Here is a 21,985-nt window from a genome sequence, read left to right as displayed (position 1 = left end):
AAGAGAGAGCCATCTACTAGCATTCTCAGTGAGCAATCAGAGCGTTTGATAACCAATTACAAAAAACAGTTGGCTAACCATAAGATGGAAGCTTGTTTAGAAGACCTTTAAGCCAAACACTATCAAAAGCCTTTGAGATGTCAAGAGCAACTGCTTGTGTTTCACCAACTTTTCCATTGAATTTGTCCATAACTGTAGAGGGTAAAAAGTACACAAAACAATCAGTGTTTCAACAGAAGTTTTACTTCCATAGCCTACTTTGGTATTCACTTGGAGAGAATACATTATTCACACAGTTCAGCATACATTCACCAGTACAAACCACTAGACAACTGATGAGAAGCCTCAATCAATTAACTTTGAATACAATTAAAAACAAATAGCAGTCTTGGATGTTTCAGATTTTTAACTGTATAGCAGATTAGGCTTTTGCTGGCGATGCTATATGATTAAAAAGATAGCAACTTAGGAACCCCCAGATAATGGTCTGCCTCTAAAAGTTGAACAAAAGCTAAAGGCTTGGTCATTGAATACTCAGTTCTTGGTTTTTATACGGTGAAAATAAAGACCCAACCATGACTGAAATCAAGTGCAGTACAGCAAACTATTTTTATCTGATATTATGAAGCAATCAGAAAGGAACTGGAGGCTAGGAATAATTTTTCTGAGATTAATTTTTTGAAAGGCTTTTGCCAGAAACAAGAATGCCTCATGCATAAGCTGGAGACCTGCTGCATTAAGGGTGGGTTGCTATAATGCTTAAAGTAAAAGACAGAGTAAATATAAAAATGTAATGCTCCAAATGGACCAATGTTAAGAATAAGGTCCCACAAGGTTCTGTGATGACAGGAGCTAACTTGTTTAGCATTAGTAGAGGCATATGATGTAAGAAATCAAGCTTATGCAGCATCAGCAAAAAAAAAAAAAAAAACCCCTCCCATTTCACCCTTCCATTCGTTCCAAATGCCGGTCCAGCTCATCTTAAATTTATTTAGGCTATCAACTTCCACAACAAAAGATGGAAGTTTGTTCCACCAATCAACCACCCGCTGGCTAAAGGCAAACTTCCGCATATCCATTCTACAGCTGTCTTTCCTCAATTTGAAACTATGCCCCTTTAGGTTCTTAATCTAAGCAAGAGGAAGAATCCCATCAGCATTCAGCTTGCTCAACCCATTCAAGGCCTTACACACCTCAATCAGATCACCTCGCCTTATACACCTCAATCAGATCAGCGAACTTCATATTTGACTGCACAATTACCCCCCAGTTCTTTTTCACTTTCCACTTCCCTCAGTGTACTAACTGAGTGTTAGTGGTACTAACTGTACCACTCAGTTAGTACGTTTCTCTTCGGTTATTGCTACCCATATGCAGTACTTTGCATTTGTCAATGTTAAACTTCAGCTGCCACTTCTCAGCCCATTTGCCCAACTTATCTAGATCCAGTCGAAGTAGTATATTGTCTTTACTGTCTTTAACAACCCTGCCAACCTTTGTATCATTTGCAAACTTGGACATTAAACCTGATATACCTTCATCAATATCACTGATAAATATACAAAACAACAATGGGCCCAACATCGAACCCTGGAGAACTCCACTAATAACATTTGTCCACAAAGAGCAGTGTCCATTGATTACTACTCTCTGTCATCTCACACCAAACAGACTCAACATTGCACTGTTCACCAACATCAATTGGATGCACTTCCTTAGATTTTATGTTTCTTAACTAAAAGCATAAACCCTCGTCCTTTCCTGTCTATCCTTATTGGAGGACTTTCCAAGATGTATATTCCAGGTTTGTAATAATGCCTGCAATCTGATGCCAGTAGGTTGAACTGCTCTAGGTTTATTTCTATAGTGCATTGAGAACTATGGATAATTAAGTATTGGTCTAATAGGTTGAGTAGTTAGACTTTGAATTTTGGCCCAATAGTTCAGGAGCAACATCTTTCTGCTGAGGCTGGGCGTAGGTTCATGCACTTCGATATGAAGACTTTGTACTGGTGATGTTCTATAAGCACCTAAAGCAATCCTGAGAGCAGAATGTCAAATAGGGGCAAGCCGTGCTAGCACGCTTTCCCTAGCAGAATCATACACCGAGGCACCACAATCAAGGCGAGATCTGATTAGGGCTCTATGAGGTAGAAGAGATAACTCTTAGCATGTTTATTTTTTCCTGGCAAACAGTCTGTAGATGTTTGATATATTCTGAAAAGTTTGATTTATTATCAAAAGTCACACCAAGAAGACGAACGATGTTCACAACAGTGATAGGTTGATTTCTTAAGTGTATTTCTGGATCTGGATGCATCTTTTGTTTGTTACAAAAATTGATGACAGTTGATTGCTGATAAGACAGTTGGTAACCATTTTGTGCCATCCATAGTTCGACATTCTTAATTGATGTTTGCAGTTGCCTCTCAATAAAGCTCATGTTTTGCAACCTGCAAGAAACAATCAGATCATCAGCATAACGGTATGAATTGACTGCATTGGGAATAATTTTGGTCATCTGATTTATTCTTATTGCAAACAAAGATGCACTAATAACAGAGCCCTGAGGGACTCTTTCTTGTATATATATTTTGGAAAGCACTTGCCAATAGCAAACTTGAAATGTCCTCTGCTGTAGTAAATTCTGTATGAAGTAAGGTAAGTAACCTCTCAGATCCGGGGAATGAAGATCTCTCAGGGTACCAAAACGATAAGTGGTGTCAAAGGCTGTCTCTATATCGAGACATGCCATGACGAGATGTTTATTTTGGACAAATGCATTCCTAATATTTGTTTCTGCTTTGATCATGAGGTCCAGGGATGATCGGTTTTTTCTGAAACCAAATTGATTATCGGATATCATATTTTGGGAATATTGTGGGAATCTATGTACCGTGTTAGTCAATGGTGTATTATTTTTTCTAGGGTTTTACTTAAGCAGCTGGTGAGAAAAATGAGTCTATAATTATTAGAAATAGAGAGATCTTTCCCTGGTTTGGGTATTGCCAGTACAAAAGAGTGAAGCGAGGAACTGGGGAATGAATGTTCCATGAAGATGCGATTGTAGAAGGTCAGCAGCAAAGACAGTGATTTATTACCTAAGTGTTGTAGCATTATGTAGTATAGTGAAACTTCTCCTAACGGACATCTCTCTACAACGGACATTTTCAAATTCCCCAACTCACCTCCATTGGTTTTAACGTGTTTGCAGCTTCTGTCTAGCGGACATTCTCTGTAACGGACGCGGACAGGCAATCTGCACTGTTTTGTTTAGATTAGCACTTAATTTGATCTCCCCATAACAGACTGCGGGAGAGCTCACGGCCCTTTTTCTAGGAACGTTTCTTCCACGTATTGCCTCAATCGTGTGTTTATTTTCTATTTCCGATTCTCCGAATTTTATCAAGGCTTAGGTCGTGGTTCTAAACTCTTTTTCAAGAATTTTACGGCACGTGTAAAACTTCTGATGAATTCGGTGTGTGCAGGGAGGGGGAATTTGGTCGGTCTTTTCAGTTTCAGTTTTGTTCAGTGTCGTGTGAAGTGCACAATGTCTTCTCGTAAACATTTAACTTTAAAAGACAAAGTCGAACTCATTAATGCATATGATCAGCCAAAAAATAGTGTTCGCAATCTCGCTGCAAAATTCAAAATCGGGAAGACACAGGTAAGCGACATCATAAAGGAAAAAAATTAACTGCTCAAACAATTTTGGCAACACGTAAATGATCAGGTTCAAAAATCATTCCCGAAAACTGTAGGACTTCAAATCGACAATGTTAGGTTTGAGTGGTTTTGTCGGCGCACGTGCTAAAAAAATTCCCATTAATGAGCCTATTATTAGGGAAAATGCTTTGGAGATTGCAAAATCTATTGGAGTAAATGAGTTCAAAGCTTCTGTGGGATGGTAGACAAGTTCAAAACTCGGCATAAAATTTCTTGGAAAACTGTAAGTGGTGAAGGTGGATCTGTTGATACCGGGGTTGTAACAGAGTGGACCGTTAAATTGGAAGATTTATGTCGTGATTTTGAAGCTAAGGATATTTACAACTGTGACGAAACAGGGTTGTTTTTTAAAGCTCTTCCTGAAAAAACAATGAGTCTAAAAAACGAAAAGTGCCAGGGCGGAAAAATTTCTAAGGAACGCTTGACTGTACTATTGTGTACAAATATGCTGGGAGACTTTGAACAACCTCTTGTTATAGGAAAACCACAAAATCCTCGTTGTTTCAAGGGCATAAAGTTGAATCTTTTGAATGTTGACTGGAAGTCTAATAAAAAAGCGTGGATGACACAAGATATCATGAGCGAATGGATAAGTCACTTTAACCAAAACATGATTCGTCAAAACAGAAAAATTATTCTATTCATGGATAATGCTGCTTCTCACCCGCACATTGAATTGTCCAACATTCAAATCGTTTTTCTGCCACCAAACACATCTGCAGAGTGTCGGCCCTTGGATCAAGGGATAATAAAAAATTTTAAACTTCACTACAGAAAACGTGTTTTAAGACATCTCATTGCAAACATGAATGATTGAATACGTGCGAGTGACCATGCAAAGAAAATCAGCATCCTAGATGCGATTCAATGGATTTCCTCTTCAGTAAACGCAATTAGAAAACAAACTGTCGTGAACTGTTTTGTAAAGTCTGGCTCCTCAAACGCAAAAATTGAAGTTGTGAACAGCAATGTGGAGCACCAAGAAGAAAAGAACTTCAACATCTATTGACAATGTACGATACTTCCGCTACAAGTGACCCTGGCGACAAAGATATAGACTCGAACCTCACTACAGAAGATGGTGCTCTAGATATCAACGACATTATCATCGATATTTTTCAAGAAGTTCCTCACGAGGATGAAGAAATGGAAGGAGGTCATTCTGTCGAAGAACATATTAACGACGAACCACCGATGAAAATAGAAGCACTCGTACAAATCAATCGTTTAAAAATGTTTTTCACCACTGAAGAAGATACTGAAGGACTTTCGATGGTTTCTTTACTCCAAACAAATGTTGAAAACAAAATTATCAGCCGGAAGAAGGTGCAGAAGAAAATAAGTGATTACTGTATGTATTTTTCTTAAGATAAAGTCATAATATGCATAATATGTATATTATTTACAAAAATATTGTGCAAAATCTGTATATAATTTAATTTAATTTTACATTAAACGTTTAACGAGTTTTCTTTTTCTTTTTTTTTTCTCCGTCGGACTTCTTGTTAGCGGACATTTCTCTCTAACAGACAGATTTTCGTTCCCCGTGGCTGTCCGTTAAAGGGAAGTTTCACTGTATATTCCATCGTGACCAGTAGCACTGCTCTTTGCAGTGGATACAGCCTCTTGAAAAGTTCTAGCATAGTGAGTGGTTGATTGTACGGTAGAAAGGATTTGGTTCTGAAATTCAGATGGGATTTTTCGGCTAAAGTTTTAATCTTCTGAAATGATGGTTCTTATGCCATCGTTTCAGATAACTGTGAAAATACTGTCCTTAGGGCATCTGCAATCTGTGCAGGAGTAGACAGCTCCAGCTCATTCCAGGTGGGGAGGACAATGGAGAGAATTTTCCATTTAATTGCCTTATTTTTCTCCATATAATTCTTATGTTGGTATTTTTATTAATTTCAGTTGCGAATCCAACCAAAAAAAATTTTTTTTTTTTTGCTTTCTTCCTAACATGGTGGGCCTTAGCTCTTAAGTTTCTTGTAGTTTATAAGGTTGGCAGTGGTAGGATATTTGTGGAATAAATTCCACATACGGTTTTTTCTTTTTTTTTGCATTCTTACAGTCCTCATTCCATCAATAGTTTCTTCTTCTATGGATGCTTGACTGTGATTGTGGGGTGGCAATAGATGCAGCTGCTAGGATCTGTTTTGTAATATGGTTGGCAACTTTGTTAATTGGATGATATTCAATGGTTGAATTGATTCATGATTGTTGAAGGATACTCGAGAATTTTACTTTGCCCAATCTGCCTTGGAAAATTTCCATTTTGTGCTGGTTTCTGAAATTATGCAGTGTGAAGTTTGTATTTTACAGATTATTGGGTAGTGGTCACTGTTGAGAGGATCATCCAGAGCTGTCCATTCAATACTAGGGAAGAGGATCGGAGAGCAGACAGAGGTCTATTGCAGAGACTGTTCCTGTTAGGAGGTGGAGATAAGTTGGTGAGCCGGTATTTAATATGGTTAGATTTTGTCTGTCGACAAGCATTTCAATGAGTTGTCCTTGTGCATCTGCATTGGAAGATCCCCACAATGGATGGTGTCCATCGAAGTTGCCAAATAAACAGAAAGGGGTTGGCAACTGCAGAATGAGATATTTAAGTTCTTGAAAGATACAAGGATAACTAGGTGGCAAGTAGATAGAAACCAGTGTTAGAGTAATTCCAATCGCTATTCACATGACAACAGCTTCAATAGCAGTTTGTAATGGAATGTGTTTAGAAGGAACTCTAGAGTCTAGGAGAATGACTACCCCCTCCATAAGCATTAGTAGTAGCAGGTCTGTCTTGTATTAATGATCTTGGTAAAACACCTCCCAAGATTCCCAACAAACTCCATTCAATGCCTCCTGTGGCCCCCCTGTCAGAAGGATTTTGAACAATCTTGAAGCTAAGAAAGCTCCAGATGCTGATGACATTTCTCCACTTGTTCTCAAAACCTGTGCTCCTGAACTTACTCCAGTTTTTTGCCGCCTTTTTTTCACTTTCTTATTCCAAAGGTGTTTTTCCTTCTGCTTGGAAATTTGCTCATATCCAGCCAGTTCCTAAAAAGGATGACAAATCCTTCCCATCCAATTATTGTCCATTGCAATTACTTCTACTCTTTTTAAAGTAATGGAGAAATCAATTAACTGCCAACTCTTAAACTACCTAGAAACCTTCCATCTAATCAATGATTGCCAGTATGGATTCTGTCGGTGTTGATCCACTGGTGATAATTCTGGCTTATGTTACACATTTATGGACAAATTCAATGGAAAAGTTCGGTGAAACACAAGCAGTTGCTCTTGACATCGCAAAGGCCGTCGATTGTGTTTGGCATAAAGGTCTTCTAAACAAGCTTCCATCTTATGGTTTGCCAACTGTTTTTTTGTAATTGGTTATCAGTTTTTCTCTCTGATTGCTCACTGAGGGTGATGGTAGATGGCTCTGTCTTCTAACTTCTCCACTAATGCCGGTATCTCCAAAGGTACAGTCCTTTCCCCCACTCTTTTCCTCTTGTATATTAATGACCTTCTTCCATTGACTGGAAATCCTATCCATAATTTTGCTGATGATAGCGCATTGCATTCCTACCTTGTCCTGCTCAATCAGTTTCAACTTCTCGAAAATCTGCTACCAGTTCCTTAAATGCCGATCTCCAGGTAATTCTCCAGTGGGACAAAGATAACGTATTTGGCTTCAATCCTTGTAAAACTCAGTCCTGTCTTATATCTAGTAAAAAGGATTCTTCTGCTCCTATGCTTATCTTTGGTGACACTCCGATTTCTAGGTAAGATGATATCTCTTTTGGGGATTAAATTGACTTCTAATCTCTCTTGGCATAAGCACATTAAAAATATTGCTTCCTCTGCATCTAAAAAACTAGGTTTTCTCTGTCACTCTCGGTGTTACTTTTCTTCCAAACAGCTGTTCCCTCTGTACAAATTGCAAATCCACCCTACCATGGAATATTGTTCCGACATCTGGGGCGGTGCCTCCAAAACCTCTCTCAGATTCCATTCAGAAGAGGGCAGTTAGTTTAATTAATGACTCCATCTCTAACAGAGCTCTCCACTCGCTGTCTCATAGATGTGCTGTTTCTGCTGCATGTCTTTTCTACAGATACTTACATGGGCACTGTTCTTCTGAACTGGCTTCTATAATTCCCACTCTCTCTTTCAAATCAGTCCGAACACGTGCCACCACCAGCCAACATCCATTTACTGTCCAACTTCAAGCACACAGAACCAACTTTTCATCTTCCTCATTTATTCATTCAACTGCTGTTTTCGGGAACAACCTTCCTTCATACGTATTTCCTGAAAATTACAGTCTACAGAAGTTCAAGTCTAATGTCAACAAATATCTTCTTTCATCTTCTCAACCTCCAACCCAAGCACTGTATTAAGTACCATAGGTTCTAATACCTCTCATGTTTGGATTTTTCATTAAAAAAAAAAAAAAAAAAAAAAAAAATCCCATATGACTGGATGTTATGATGCAGTAACTGAGGAACTGGAAGCAAAAAATTTTGACATCATATAGTTAGAAGATTTCAGAAAAGCCTTTAATACTATTGCACATAAAAGATTGTTGTACAAATTGAATCGGTGTAGTAAAAAAAAAAAGGTAAAGTGCAGCCATTATCAACCCACTGCAGGATGGAAGCCTCCTCAACAATTCATGCTGAGGAAAATGAACCATAATCTGCCACGTTGGTCCAGTGCAGGTTGGCAGATCGACTGTATTCAGTCAGGGGCTTGAACCCTGGTCTACTCAAAGAGCGCGTGCTACTGCACTCCCGCTCCTGACCACTCGTCTACGGAGGCACTGGGGGCAAATTATTACTATTGCCAAAGGGATGGTTGAGCAGGAGAAGATAGAGTGGTTATTAGTGCGCACTGCTCCTCTTGGACTAATGTTATTTGTGGAGTATTCCCCAGTTCAGTGCTGGGACCCACCGTTATTTTCAATAATCATCACTGATACTGATGAAGGCATATCAGAGTTAATGTCTAAGTTGGAAGATGGTACAAACACTGGCAGGGTATGCTACAAAGTCTAAAAAAATTAGGCAAATGGACCCAGAAGTAAAAATTGAAGTTTTGATGAATGCAGCGAACTTCATATGGTTAGCAGTAATCCCAGAATAGCATTCCAAATGTGTGGTACCACACTGAGGGTAACGGATAATGAAAAAGACCTGGGGTAATTGCACAGTCAGGTACAAAGTTCTCTGAGCACTGCACACAAATTGCAAGGCCAGCTTATTGGGTTTGTCAAAGACATATGATATTTTTGAACAAGTATACTTTTTTTTTTTCAAATTCGATATAATTAAGTATTATGATAATACTCTTCCATAAAAATTAGATACTATAAAATAGAACACTTATCCTTGATTTATTACTGTAACTTAGCTTTTGGTGATAGTATAAATAGAAAAACACTTTTCTTAATGAAATGCTAGCTATTTTTTGAAAATAGTACAATATAACTCTTTGAAAAGAAGATAATCTCTGAGTGAGAGAACTAGGACTGTTAAAAAACTACGCACTACTTATCTATTTTCATAGTTTGACTTTGCTGATACTTACAGATTCAGGCCCATTCCAATAGCATCTGTAGCTACTAATATCTTACAAGGATCATATGGATCATTAAACTTTTTTGCTTGTGAAAGTTTTGTAGCTATAAAACAAGACAAAAAGAAGGAACTCAATTTCTCTGTGCAATTTTTGAAGCTGATATTTAAGCTCCAGTGAGTAAAATGACAATATATTTAGCATTCATTAGAAAGAGTCAAATATTTCCTTTGCATAACATTCAATTGTAAGGGGTAAATGGGGGGGAAGCATGTGGTGCCCAATATTCACATTCTCTACTTCATATGTGTAACAGATTAATTGGATCAGAAATAGTGCTCAGACTAGTATTATGAATGTAACTACAAGCTACTTCTGCAAAACACAGGCCATTTAAGCAAATTTAAATGTCTCTACATGTCACTTTTTTATCCCTGTGTAGCTATTAAAGAAGACAAACAAATTCAATTTCCATGCCTGTGCAAGGAACAGTTGTAAAAATTTTACTTCTTATACAGGTTAAGCATCCCTAATCCAAAACTTTTTGAGCGCCGATGTGATGCCACAAGTGGAAAATTTCACATCTGACCTCATGTGACAGGTCACAGTCAAAATACAGGTGCACAACAGACAGTTTATTCAGCATCCCCAAGTGAAAAAAGATCCTCCCAGCACCCTTTAGCTGCGATATATCTTTTCTGCACACACAACACCCAGATTCCCCCAAGCAAGCACACCCACAGCAGGTTCTCCATGATGCCCCACATGGGGCCAAGACCTACATGTATTACTCACTGTCTTTTTTGCTTCTTCTCTGCTCTGTGGTGTAAAGATACGTATTGTTGAAAATGTCAAAAAGGCCGGCAGATACCTGCATAGGGTAACAACGATAAGAAAAAGCATTTATGTTTATCTATAGCACAGAAAGTCAAGCTGTTGGAGAAACTGGACAGTGGTGTAAGTGTGAAACGCCTTACAGAAGAGTATGGTGTTGGAATGACCACCATATATGACCTGAAGAAACAGAAAGATAAACTGTTGAAGTTCTATGCTGAAAGTGATGAACAAAAGTTAATGAAAAATAGAAAAACACTGCATAAAGCTAAAAATAAAGATCTCGATCGTGTATTGAAAGAGTGGATCCATCAGCGTCACAGTGAACACATGCCACTTAATGATATGCTGATCATGAAACAAGCAAAGAGCTATCACAATGAGCTGAAAATTGAAGGGAACTGTGAATATTCAACAGGCTGGTTGCAGAAATTTAAGAAAAGACACGGCATTAATTTTTTAAAGATTTGTGGTAATAAAGCATCTGCTGATCACGAAGCAGCGGAGAAATTCATGACGAGTTTGCCAAGGTCATCGCTGATGAAAATTTGATGCCAGAACAAGTCTATAATGCCGATGAAACATCACTGTTTTGGCATTATTGCCACAGAAAGACACTGACTACAGCTGATGAGACAGCCTCTACAGGAATTAAGGATGCCAAGGACAGAATAACTGGCTGGGATGTGCTAATTCAGCCGGCACTCATAAGTGTAAACTTGCTGTGATAGGCAAAAGCTTGCGTTCTTGCTGTTTTAAAGGAATGAATTTCTTACCTGTCCATTATTATGCTAACAAAAAGGCATTGATCACCAGGGACATCTTTTCTGATTGGTTTCACAAACATTTTATACCAGTGGCTCGTGCTCACTGCAGGGGAGCAAGCTGAACTGGATGACGACTGTAAGATTTTGTTATTCCTTGACAAATGTTCTGCTCATCCTCCAGCTAAAATTCTCATCACCATGTTAAATAATGTTTATACCATATATTAATGAAGTCACATTCGGGGTATAAACATTATGTTTATACCCCAAATGTGACTTCATTAATTCAGCCATGTAACCAGGGGATCCTTAGATCAATGAAGAGTAAATATAAAAACACTTTCTTGAACAGCATGCTAGCAGCAGTGAACAGAGGCGTGGGTGTGGAAGGTTTTCAAAAGTAGTTTAGCACGAAGCATTTTGTATATGCTGTTGACTAAAGACACGGTTGTGTATGCCTAGCACAACCTCTGGTCTGCAACTATATTTAGTGATGATGATGAACAAGGTGGTGACTTTGAAGGATTCCGTATGTCAAGTGAGAAAAAATGATGTCTGACCTCCTTATATATGCAAAAAATATACCTTCAGAGTGTCAGGAAGCTGGAAGAAGTGGATATCGAAGAAGTTTTTAACATCGATAATGAGGCTCCAGTTCTTCACTGACCGATGGTGAAAAAGCTGAAATGGTTCTGAATCAAGGTGATTGTGATACCTGCAATAGTGACGATGAAGATGATGTTGTTAACACTGCAGAAAAAGTGATTATAGACTACATGGTGAAAATGCGTGTTGGACTTATTGAAGGACTAGAGCAGCGTGCATTCATAACAGAACAAGAAATCACGTCAGTTTATAGAATCAAAGAGAGACTTCTAAGACAAAAACCGTTGTTAATAACAGATGACTCTGAGGGAAACATTTAAAAAAGCCACCCAGTAGAATGTCTCCTCATCCCTAGAGGACCCACTTCCTGGTCCCTCAACTGCTTCTGATGTTTCTTCTCACCCAAAAAAAATATAGTGTACAGTAAACTTTTAATCAAAACACAGCATCATAAGTGGAGCCTGAAAGCCTACTTGTCTGCTACTGCTACTGTGCTGCTTAATTACCCTGAACACATTATTTTTTGTACGTTTGTATTATTTATTAATTTTTTGTTTTATTCTTAGTATTATTTTTTGTATACTTTCTGTATTAATGGTATGTCATATATTTTACTGTTAAGTACTTATGTGTGAAAGAATAAGAAAATGATTGCTTATCGGTAGCATATAAATTCAGAGTCAGGAATGATAGTGATGCCAAACAACCACAGATTGTCCACATGGGTGGCTGAGATAGGGACACCTTTGCTTTCTGATGGTTCAATGTACACAAACTTTGTTTCATGCACAAAATTGTTGAGGTTGGTCACAGACATTTTCTCAGATATGCCAGACAAGCTGTACTTGCTACCTGCGAGTCTAAAACACTGATGGAACTGATATTTGGGTGACACTCAACTCAAGTAGACGCAATTTTGGCGAAGTCCAGAGAGTCAAATCCTCTGCTTGCACCTTCATGATAGTGGGACTGTTAGTAATCCTGGGTATAACCTCCATGCACAAGCACATGGTGGGTGACCACCCAGGTGTGAACCAACGTAAGCAGGAGTTGAGTTCTGGCACCCAAGCCAAATGGAGGAATGCCACCCCTCTGTGTTACAAGACAGTACTAGGTGGTAAATGACTCTCATTAACTGGTGCAGTACCACCACTTTTCTTATTGGAGGCTTGAAGTGGTGGAACGCATGTTTAGTCTCCAGAGCTAAGTTCAGGTCAACCCTGCTCCATCTCTTGCATCATGCAGTATGACTGATGACTTTTGAGGTTATGATGAATATTGTGGCGAGATCCAATCTTACTTACATTTCGAGGGTACAGCTCTAAAACAGTGTTCGCAGGCCGGCCGCTAGTTAGTACACCGGACCGAACCAATTGGTAACTCTCTAGGAGGCATCCGGATCAGCTACTGTATAATCTTACTACCTCTACTCTGCCAGATAGTGACTGGATGGGGGTCCGAGTAGTGTGTATGCGGGGGGCATTGTTGAGGCCACATTATGTTAGGGATCTGGGTATATTCTTAACATGTGTACGCCATAGCCAACAATTTCATTACTTCATACAGCATGTCCCACCCACTTTTTCTTACTATTGAATACACCATGAATTGTCAAACTAATAGAGTAAGCTTATTTGCGAAAAGATCTAAACTTCCCAAACACTTCCTAATTCATTTCACAAATATACGTGTTCCACTTTCTAATCTCAATGATGTCCATTTCCACTTGCAATCTGCCAAACCCCACGTACTTTTCTGACAGAACCTCAGTTATCAGTTGATGCAAATACTGCTCATCTCAGTTGCCCAAATTATTTGCTGTATGATTCCTTTTGCCTCAAAGGTGGTACTTGTGCATATGTCCATACCCAATATTCCCTGTAAGGAACTTGGTAATTTGGAATCTCCTCTTTTTGATCTTCTCTGGCTTAAAATCTCTCTACCTCATAGGGTCAAATTCATCTGCTGTCTCTACCATTCTCCCAACTCCACTAATCACTTGGAGCTCTTTGACTTCCTCTCTTTCCAACTTGACTTTCTCCAGTTCAACTTTCCTAATAGCGAGATAATTTTCCGTTGGTGGTTTTAATGTTCACAACTCCAGCTGGTCGAGATGCTGAGTCTTTGGTAATTACTAATGACCTTGCACAGATTGTTCATTTACCTACAAGAATACCAGACAATCATAACCATACAGCCAACACACTTGATCTTTTTCTTACAAACAACCCTTCTAAGTACACAATTGAAGTGAGAGGTCCTTTAGGCACCTCAGATCACAACTTGGTGTTGTCTCTTCTCCAATGGAGCCTTTATCTCATGGCTATTCCCAACCTTGTATTTGGCATAACAAGAATGCAAAATGGGATGACCTGCGAGATTTCTTTTCTTCTTTTGCTTGGTCGGATTACTGTTTCAAAACTTCTGATGTCAGCGTTTGCTCAGATCATGTCAGTGAAATTATTCTTGCAGGAATGTAATCCTTTATCTCACACTCCACTTTAAAATCTCGTTCTTTATCTAAATCTTGGTTTTCCAATAAATGTGTTAAGGCTGTTCAAGAGAAGAACGTTGCATATCATAATTGGCTTGTTTCTAAATCTTCAGTTTCATTTTCTGCCTGCACCAAAGCTCGCAAAAATTGTAAAGCAGTTATTAATCAGTCCAAACTAGAGTTTGAACAGACTAAAAGTAGAAAACATGTTTCTTACCCTAATGGTAGCAGAGCATTCTGGTCTCTTGCCAAAGCTATTGGCTGCAACTTTTGTCCATCTCTGCTCCCACCTCTGTCCAAACCAGATGGTTCTGTTGTCACTTCAGCCAAGGATAAAGCTGACCTGCTAGCATCCCATTTTCCTTCCAACTCATGTATTAATGATCTTGGTAAAACACCTCCCACCATTCCCAACACATTCCAGTCAATGCCTCCTGTGGTCTTCTGTCAAAAGGATGTCGAAAGGATTTTGACGAATATTGATGTTAAGAAATATCCGGGTCCTGATGGTATTTCTTCCCTTGTTCTCAAAACCTGAACTTACTCCTGTTCTTTGCTGCCTTGTTTTACTTTCTTATTCCAAAGGTGTTTTTCCTTCTGTGTGGAAATTTGCTCATATCCAGACAGTTGCTAAAGAGGGTAAAAAAATCCCTCCCATCCAATTATCATCCCATTGCAATTACTTCTACTCTTTCTAAAGTAATGGAGAAATCAATTAACCGCCAACTCTTAAACTACCTAGAAACCTTCCGTCTGACCAACGATTGCCAGTACGGATTTTGTCAATGTCGATCCCCTGGTGATATTCTGGCTTTTTTACTCATTTATGGACAAATTCAATGGAAAAGTTTGGTGAAACACAAACAGTTGCTCTTGACATCTCAAAGGCTTTCGATCGTGTTTGGCATAAAGGTCTTCTAAACAAGCTGCCATCTTTTGGTTTGCCAACTGTTTTTTGTAATTGGTTATCCAGTTTTCTCTCTGATCGCTCACTGAGGGTGATGGTAGATGGTGCTCTGTCTTCTAACTTTTCCACTAATGCTGGTGTCTCCCAAGGTTAAGTTCTTTCCCCCACTCCTTTCCTTTCGTCTTGTATATTAATGACCTTCCATTTACTGGAAAACCTATCCATAGTTTTGCTGATGATAGCACATTGCATTCCACTTTCCATTTTGAGAAACCTTGCCCTGCTCAATTAGCTTCAACTTCTTGAAAATCTGCTACCAATTCCTTAAATGCCGATCTCCAGTGGGGCAAAGACAACTTAGTTGATTTCAATCCTTCTAAAACTCAGTCTCGTCTCTCCGATTTCTAGACAAAATGATACATATCTTTTGGGGATTACCCTTACTTCTAATCTCTCTTGGCACAAGCACATTACAAATATTACTTCTTCTGCATCTAAAAAACTTGGTTTTCTCTTTCGTTCTCGGCATTATTTGTACAGAACTGTTCCCTCGGCATTATTTGTACAGAACTGTTCCCTCTGTACAAATCACAAATCCGCCCTACTGTGGAATATTGTTCCCTCATCTGGGGTGGTGCCCCGAAAACCTCTCTTAGACTTCTTGATTCCATTCAGAAGAGGGTAGTTAGGTTAATGATTCATCTGTAACAATTTCTCCACTCGCTGTCTCATAGATGTATTGTTTGGGCTGCATGCCTCTTCTACAGATATATCCATGGGCACTGTTCTTCTGAACTGGCTTCTATAATTCCTGCTCTCTCTTTCAAAACAGTCTGAACACATGCCGCCACCAGCCAACATCCATCTACTGTCCAACTTCAAACTCACAGAACCCAATTTTCATCTTTGTCGTTTATACGAAACGAGGAAGTTGAAAAAAAATCCTCGTTTTTTTCAAAACCAGGTTTATGACTTACAAGTGTTAAAGAATGTTTATTCTTCATCATCATCGACTACATGCACACTCGTTGCTTTGTTGCACAAGGAGTCGTCTTATTCAGAAATGCTTCAAGAGGTGTTTGTTTCGAAGATAATCTTCTCTTTTCTTTATAAATTTCAATAGCATGCATAAACATTTTTTAACGGAATGCACAAATTGCAAATAACACGATTTGCGTACAGTAACAACTTTATGAAGCTTAAAAAAAAAAAGAATGAAGTGAAGATTCTGAAAATGTATTTATATTTTTTATACGATTGAAGATTCCAGTAAAGGGGAACACATTTCACCATAATAACATAAAAAACCACACAATTCCAGCTATCGGTATTTCTGCAAATGCAATAACATGGAGTTTACTACCCGTTTATAAATGCTTGCACTAACAGAAAAGCCCAATAAACTGGAAAATGCAAATTGTTTTTATTGTTTTATGGTAGTGACCTCCAGAAATATGTTTTAGAAAAATATCACAAAGGCATTCAAAATTGATTCTTATAGCAGAACATATAACGATGAAAGTGTAGTGCATTTTAATGATTTGAATTGGTAACCAATACAATTTACACTATAAAAACGACCTTTCAGAGAGTTATATAGCGAAAATTTCAACTTCCGAGGTTGTGGAACGATTACCAAAAAACAATGTGTTACGATATTTTCACACGATGCGATGGCGTCTCTGGAACTGATTAATATCGTAAAGTGGGGATACACTGTACTGTATAGCTATGGGCATGGTTTGAAATGTGGTATTTACGAATGTTTAACATTCATTTTTTGTAATTAATGTTCATATTTTCAATTTTGTTGATACTTGAAAAAAAAAAAAACTCGTAAATAGGGAACTGCCTGTATATGCAAATATTCCAAAATCCGAAAAAATCCAAAATCCACTTCTGGTGCCAAGCATTTCGGATAAGGGATACTCAACTTGTATATGCCATTTTGTAAGAAAGGAGAGAGAGAGAGAGAGAGAGAGAGAGAGAGAGAGAAAAACACTTTTCAATATTACTGCTATTAACTCTTCAATACTAGCATTAATAAACAACGTGAATATTGTTTCTCATTTCCAATCCACCTACCACTCCCAAATTACAATCATAGAAGTTGGAAATGTAAACTCCTGAAAGCAGATGAGTTTATTTAGAATGATTTACATTTTTTTTTACTTGATTAACATTCTAATTTGTGATCAATAAATAAATAGTTTTAATAGTCCTAGTGACATTCATTAGCTTATTTTAAAATTTAGCTAAGGAATCAGGGCTCAGAAAAGCAAAAAGCTCAAAGTAGCAGAACTACTTTAACTCAGCAGAAAATTGTTGTTAGTGGTTCACTTGCAAATCACAGCTACATTCATTGTGCTAACTGTAGACTTTTTATGGATTTATCTGTAGTGGAACACGGTACGGCCAGGGCAGATGTCATTGTGTGCTTTCATTGCAGAATGTGTATGAGGAACTTAAGTACCAATTCAGGTGGACTTCATGAGGGCTTGAGAAACAGAATTAATGACCTCAACGAAATTAAGGCCTGGCTCCCCACGCCTGGTACAGTAACTAGGGATCAGTGTTGTTTTCACAATTTGATTTTCCAATAGCCAGCCAAACACGCCTGACATAATAAGCAAATTACACCAGTTCCACTGCTATTATCTATTACCAAATAAGCATATTCCCAAGAGGACTTAAATGCATACTTTTTAATTTTTTGTTTCTTTGCATTTGAAACATGTGGGTCTAAATCAGATGACGGTGAACATAGTGTTAATGCATCATTTTTTCCCTCATCATGTTCATTTCGGTTTTTTTTTAAACACTTATCCATTTTGAAAGGGTTTAGTAACTTTAATTAAATCTGTTAAAAGAAAACTCATTTAAGAATTTGCACATAAAAATCAAAAGATTTCTTACTATAACACTTTCATTACCTTTAAAAAGTCAGCACTATAAATATACGGTACCTAATGCAGCTGTGCAACTGAGCGAAACCCAGCAGAAACCTGTTCAAACCAGAAACTGAGAATTGCACAAGGCAGTATCCTGGTCTGTAGCTACACTGTGGCAACAATGATTGTACTCCCAACAAAGCATTTTGTAAAAATTTTTCTTACTAAATAAATTTCAAATTAACAATAATTAATAAGAAAAAATTTTAAGAATACCATCAAAGTGTCAAACCTCGCCCGTTTATGAGATTAAAATGTTGCAAAATATATAATTTTCCTCCAATCACTAACAAAAGAAAGGATTTTCGAAGATTGGCATGCATTTTTGTAGAATATCGCAGAAATTTGAGAAACAGAAAACACCTTTTTTAAATAAAGATTTATATAACAATTTTTTAGATTAAGTGAAGATGTTCCAGAGCACCCATTTTAGCATCTGTTGAGAGCAAAATTTATTTTTTAAAAAGCACAATGGTGCTCGTGAGATCAGGTTAAGAACCCCTGCACTACACTGTATATTCTTAATTCCACTATGGTTTCAAAAACGATTGAAATCAATTCGATATCTTTGAAATTGCTATTGCAATTAACAATACTTTGTAATGTTCTTAACTACATCATTAACTGGTTCCTTTATGATTGTGATGGTATTAAATGTTGCCAGATGGTTGAAGATATTCCATCCAGCATGCCTGATATTCCACCATGATATCCTAGATGGGTAGCATGGTCTCCCATGGCAAAGGGAGACCATGCTACCCATCTAGGATATCATGGTGGAATATCATATCATGAGGAAGTGATTGCTACGGTAAAGATTTTCCTCAACTTCCCATGTACACAGGTAGGAGGGAAGTGAAGCATGTGGAAAGATCAATGACAGTAAATATAGAGGTATGTGGAAAAAAGGTATTAGAGACTGCATTTAGAAGTGCGATGTTGTTGTTTTCAAGCTTATTTTCAAACGCTTCCTAGTCCACTTCACAAATACACATGATTTCAGTTCTAATCTCAACAATGTCCATTTCCACTTGCAGTCTGCCAAACCCCATTTACTTTTTATGACAGAATCTCAGTTATCGGTTGATTCAGTCACTGCATTCTCTGTTGCCCAAATTATTCACTGTATGATTCCTTTCGTCTCAAGGGTGGTACTCTATGTATATCCGTACCCAATATTCTCTGTAAGGAACTTGGTAATTTGGAATCTCCTTTTTTCGACCTTCTCTCGCTTAAAATCTCTCTACCTCATTGTGTCAAATTCATCTGTTGTCTCTACCATTCGCCCAACTCCACTAATCACTTGGAGCTCTTTGACTTCCTCTCTTTGCAACTTGACTTTCTCCAGTCCAACTTTTCTAAGAGTGAGGTAATTTTCCTTGGTGATTTTAATGATTCTCTAGTCACACAGACCCAGCTGGTCAAGATTCTGAGGCATTTGAATTAATGACCTCGCACAGATTGTTCATTTACCTACCAGAATACAGGACAATCCTAACCATAAAGCCAACACACTTGATCTTTTTCTCACAAACAACCCTTCAAAGTACATGGTTGAAGTGAGTGGCCCTTTAGGCACCTCAAATCACAACTTGGTGACTGTCTCTACTCCAATGGAGCCTTTACCTCGTGGCTATTCCCAATCTCATGTTGTTTGGCATTACAAGAATGCAAAAAGGGATGATCTGCAAGATTTCTTTTCCTTGGTCAGATTACTATTTCAAAACTTCTGATGTCAATGTTTGCTCAGATCGTGTCAATGAAATTATTCTTGCAGGAATGGAATCCTTTATCCTACACTCCACTTTAAAATCTCATCCTTTACCTAAACTTTGGTTTTCCAATAAATGATGCTATGGATGTTCAAGGTAAGAATGTTGCATATCGTAAGTGGCTTGTTTCCAATTCTGCAGTTTAATCTTCTGCCTACATCAAAGCTCACAACAATTGTAAAGCAGTTATTAATCAGTCCAAACTAGATTTTGAACAGGCTAAGAGTAGAAAACTTGCTTCTTGTCCAAATGGTAGCCGAGCATTCTGGCCTCTTACCAAAGCTGTTGACCACAACTTTTGCTCATCTCAGTTTCCATCCTCTGTATAAATCAGATCTTTTATTGCCACTTCAGCCAAGGATAAAGCTGACCTGCTAGCATCCTATTTCTCTTCCAACTCTTGTATTAATGAGCTTGGTAAACCACCACCCACCATTCCCAACATGCTCCATTCAAATGCCTCCTGTGGTCTTTTGTAAAAAGATGTGAGAAGGGTGGTTTTGAACAATCATGATGCTAAGCAAGGTCCAGGTCCTGATGGTATTTCTTCACTTGTTCTCAAAACCTGTGAACTTATTGGTGTTCTTTGGTGCCTTTTCTCTTTCTTATTCCAAAGGTGTTTTGCCTTCTGCTTGGAAATTTGCTCATATCTAGCCAGTTCATAAAAAGGGTGACAAATCCCTCTCATCCAATTAATGTCCATTGCAATTACTTCTACTCTTCCTAAAGTAATGGAGAAATCAATTAACCGCCAACTCTTAAACTACCTAGAAGTCTTCCGTCTAATCAATGATCGGCAGTATGGATTCAGTCAGTGTCGATTCACTGTGATATTCTGGCTTATGTTACCCATTTATGGACCAATTCGATGGAAAAGTTCGCTGAAACACAAGCAGTTGCTCTTGGCATTGCAAAGGCTTTCATCTTATGGTTTACCAACCGTTTTTTGTAATTGGTTATCCTGTTTTCTCTCTGATCGCTCACTGAGGGTGATGGTAGATGGCTCTCTGTCTTCTAACTTCTCCACTAATGCTGGTGTCCCCCAAGGTTCAGTTCTTTCTCCCACTCTTTTCAACTTGTATATTAATGAACTTCTTCCAATGACTGGAAATCCTATTCATAGTTTTGCTGATGATAGCACATTGCATTCCTTTCCATTTTGAGAAAACCTGCCCTGCTCAATCAACTTCAACTTCTTGAATAAAAAAAAAAAAATATCCGCTACCAATTCCTTAAATGCCGATCGCCAGGTAATTCTCCAGTGGGGCAAAGACAACTTAGTTGGCTTCAATCCTTCTAAAACTCAGTCCTGTCTTATATCTAGTAAAAAGGATTCTTCTGCTCCTATGCTTATCTTTGGTGACACTCCGATTTCTAGGTAAGATGATATATCTCTTTTGGGGATTATCCCGACTTCTAATCTCTCTTGGCACAAGCACATTAAAAATATTGCTTCCTCTGCATCTAAAAAACTTGGTTTTCTTTGTTGCTCTTGGCGTTACTTTTTTCCAAACAGCTGTTCCCTCTGTACAAATCACAAATCCACCTTACCATGGAATATTGTTCTGACATCTGGGGTGGTGCCCCCAAAACCTCTCTCAGGCTTCTAGATTCTATTCAGAAGAAAGCAGTTAGGTTAATTAATGACTCATCTCTAACAGAGCTCTCCACTCACTGTCTCATAGACGTACTGTTTCTGCTGCATGCCTTTTCTACAGATACTTCCATGGGCACTGTTCTTCTGAATTGGCTTCTATAATTCCCACTCTCTCTCTTTCAAAACAGTCCAAACACGTGCCGCCACTAGCCAACATCAATTTACTGTCCAACTTCAAACTCACAGAACCAACTTATCATTTTCCTCATTAATTCGTTCAACTGCCATTTTCTGGAACAACCTTCCTTCATATGTCTTTCCTGAAAATTACAGTCTACAGAAGTTCAAGTCTAATGTCAACAAATATCTTCTTTCGTCTTCTCAACGTCCAACCGAAGCATAGTACTAAGTACTATAGGTTCTAATACCTCTCGTGTTTGTGGTTTCATAAAAAAAAATTGCTCTAAAATCGATGCCTTCCATTAATGTCAGTGCTACACCACAGATTACTTTGTCCATCGAAATAGCCTAGTAATAGAAAAGAGGGTGGCAATTGCTTCATAAGATCTTCAAGGTCTGGTTTGGGATGTTCCTATAAATTGAGCAGATTGTTAGAAGGAACCCTACTGTGAGATGAATCGCTATAGCTTCTAAGTTAGTGTTTAATGGCACAGGCTGAAAGGAGGGTACAATTAACTACAAGGATGGCAGCTCCTCCATGAATCTTACAGCTATACATGAACATTTGCCTTTAAAT

General features: G+C 38.2%; 1 protein-coding gene across 2 annotated transcripts in view; it reads right to left on the bottom strand.

The window, feature by feature from the left end:
• Suv3 (Suv3 RNA helicase) overlaps nt 1–21,985 on the bottom strand; it is a 349,258-nt gene that overhangs the window by 110,215 nt on the left and 217,058 nt on the right. For both annotated transcript variants that reach the window (XM_090368722.1, XM_090368723.1), the window contains one exon: nt 9,313–9,406. In XM_090368722.1, the coding sequence (XP_090224848.1) occupies nt 9,313–9,406 (94 nt within the window). The remainder of the gene's footprint in view (nt 1–9,312; nt 9,407–21,985) is intronic.

The sequence above is a fragment of the Mastigoproctus giganteus genome, chromosome 2, assembly GCF_048544385.1.
Source record: "Mastigoproctus giganteus isolate SK-2022 chromosome 2, ASM4854438v1, whole genome shotgun sequence".
Classification (NCBI taxonomy): Eukaryota; Metazoa; Arthropoda; class Arachnida; order Uropygi; family Thelyphonidae; genus Mastigoproctus; species Mastigoproctus giganteus.
This window is presented reverse-complemented; position numbering and strand designations above follow the sequence as displayed.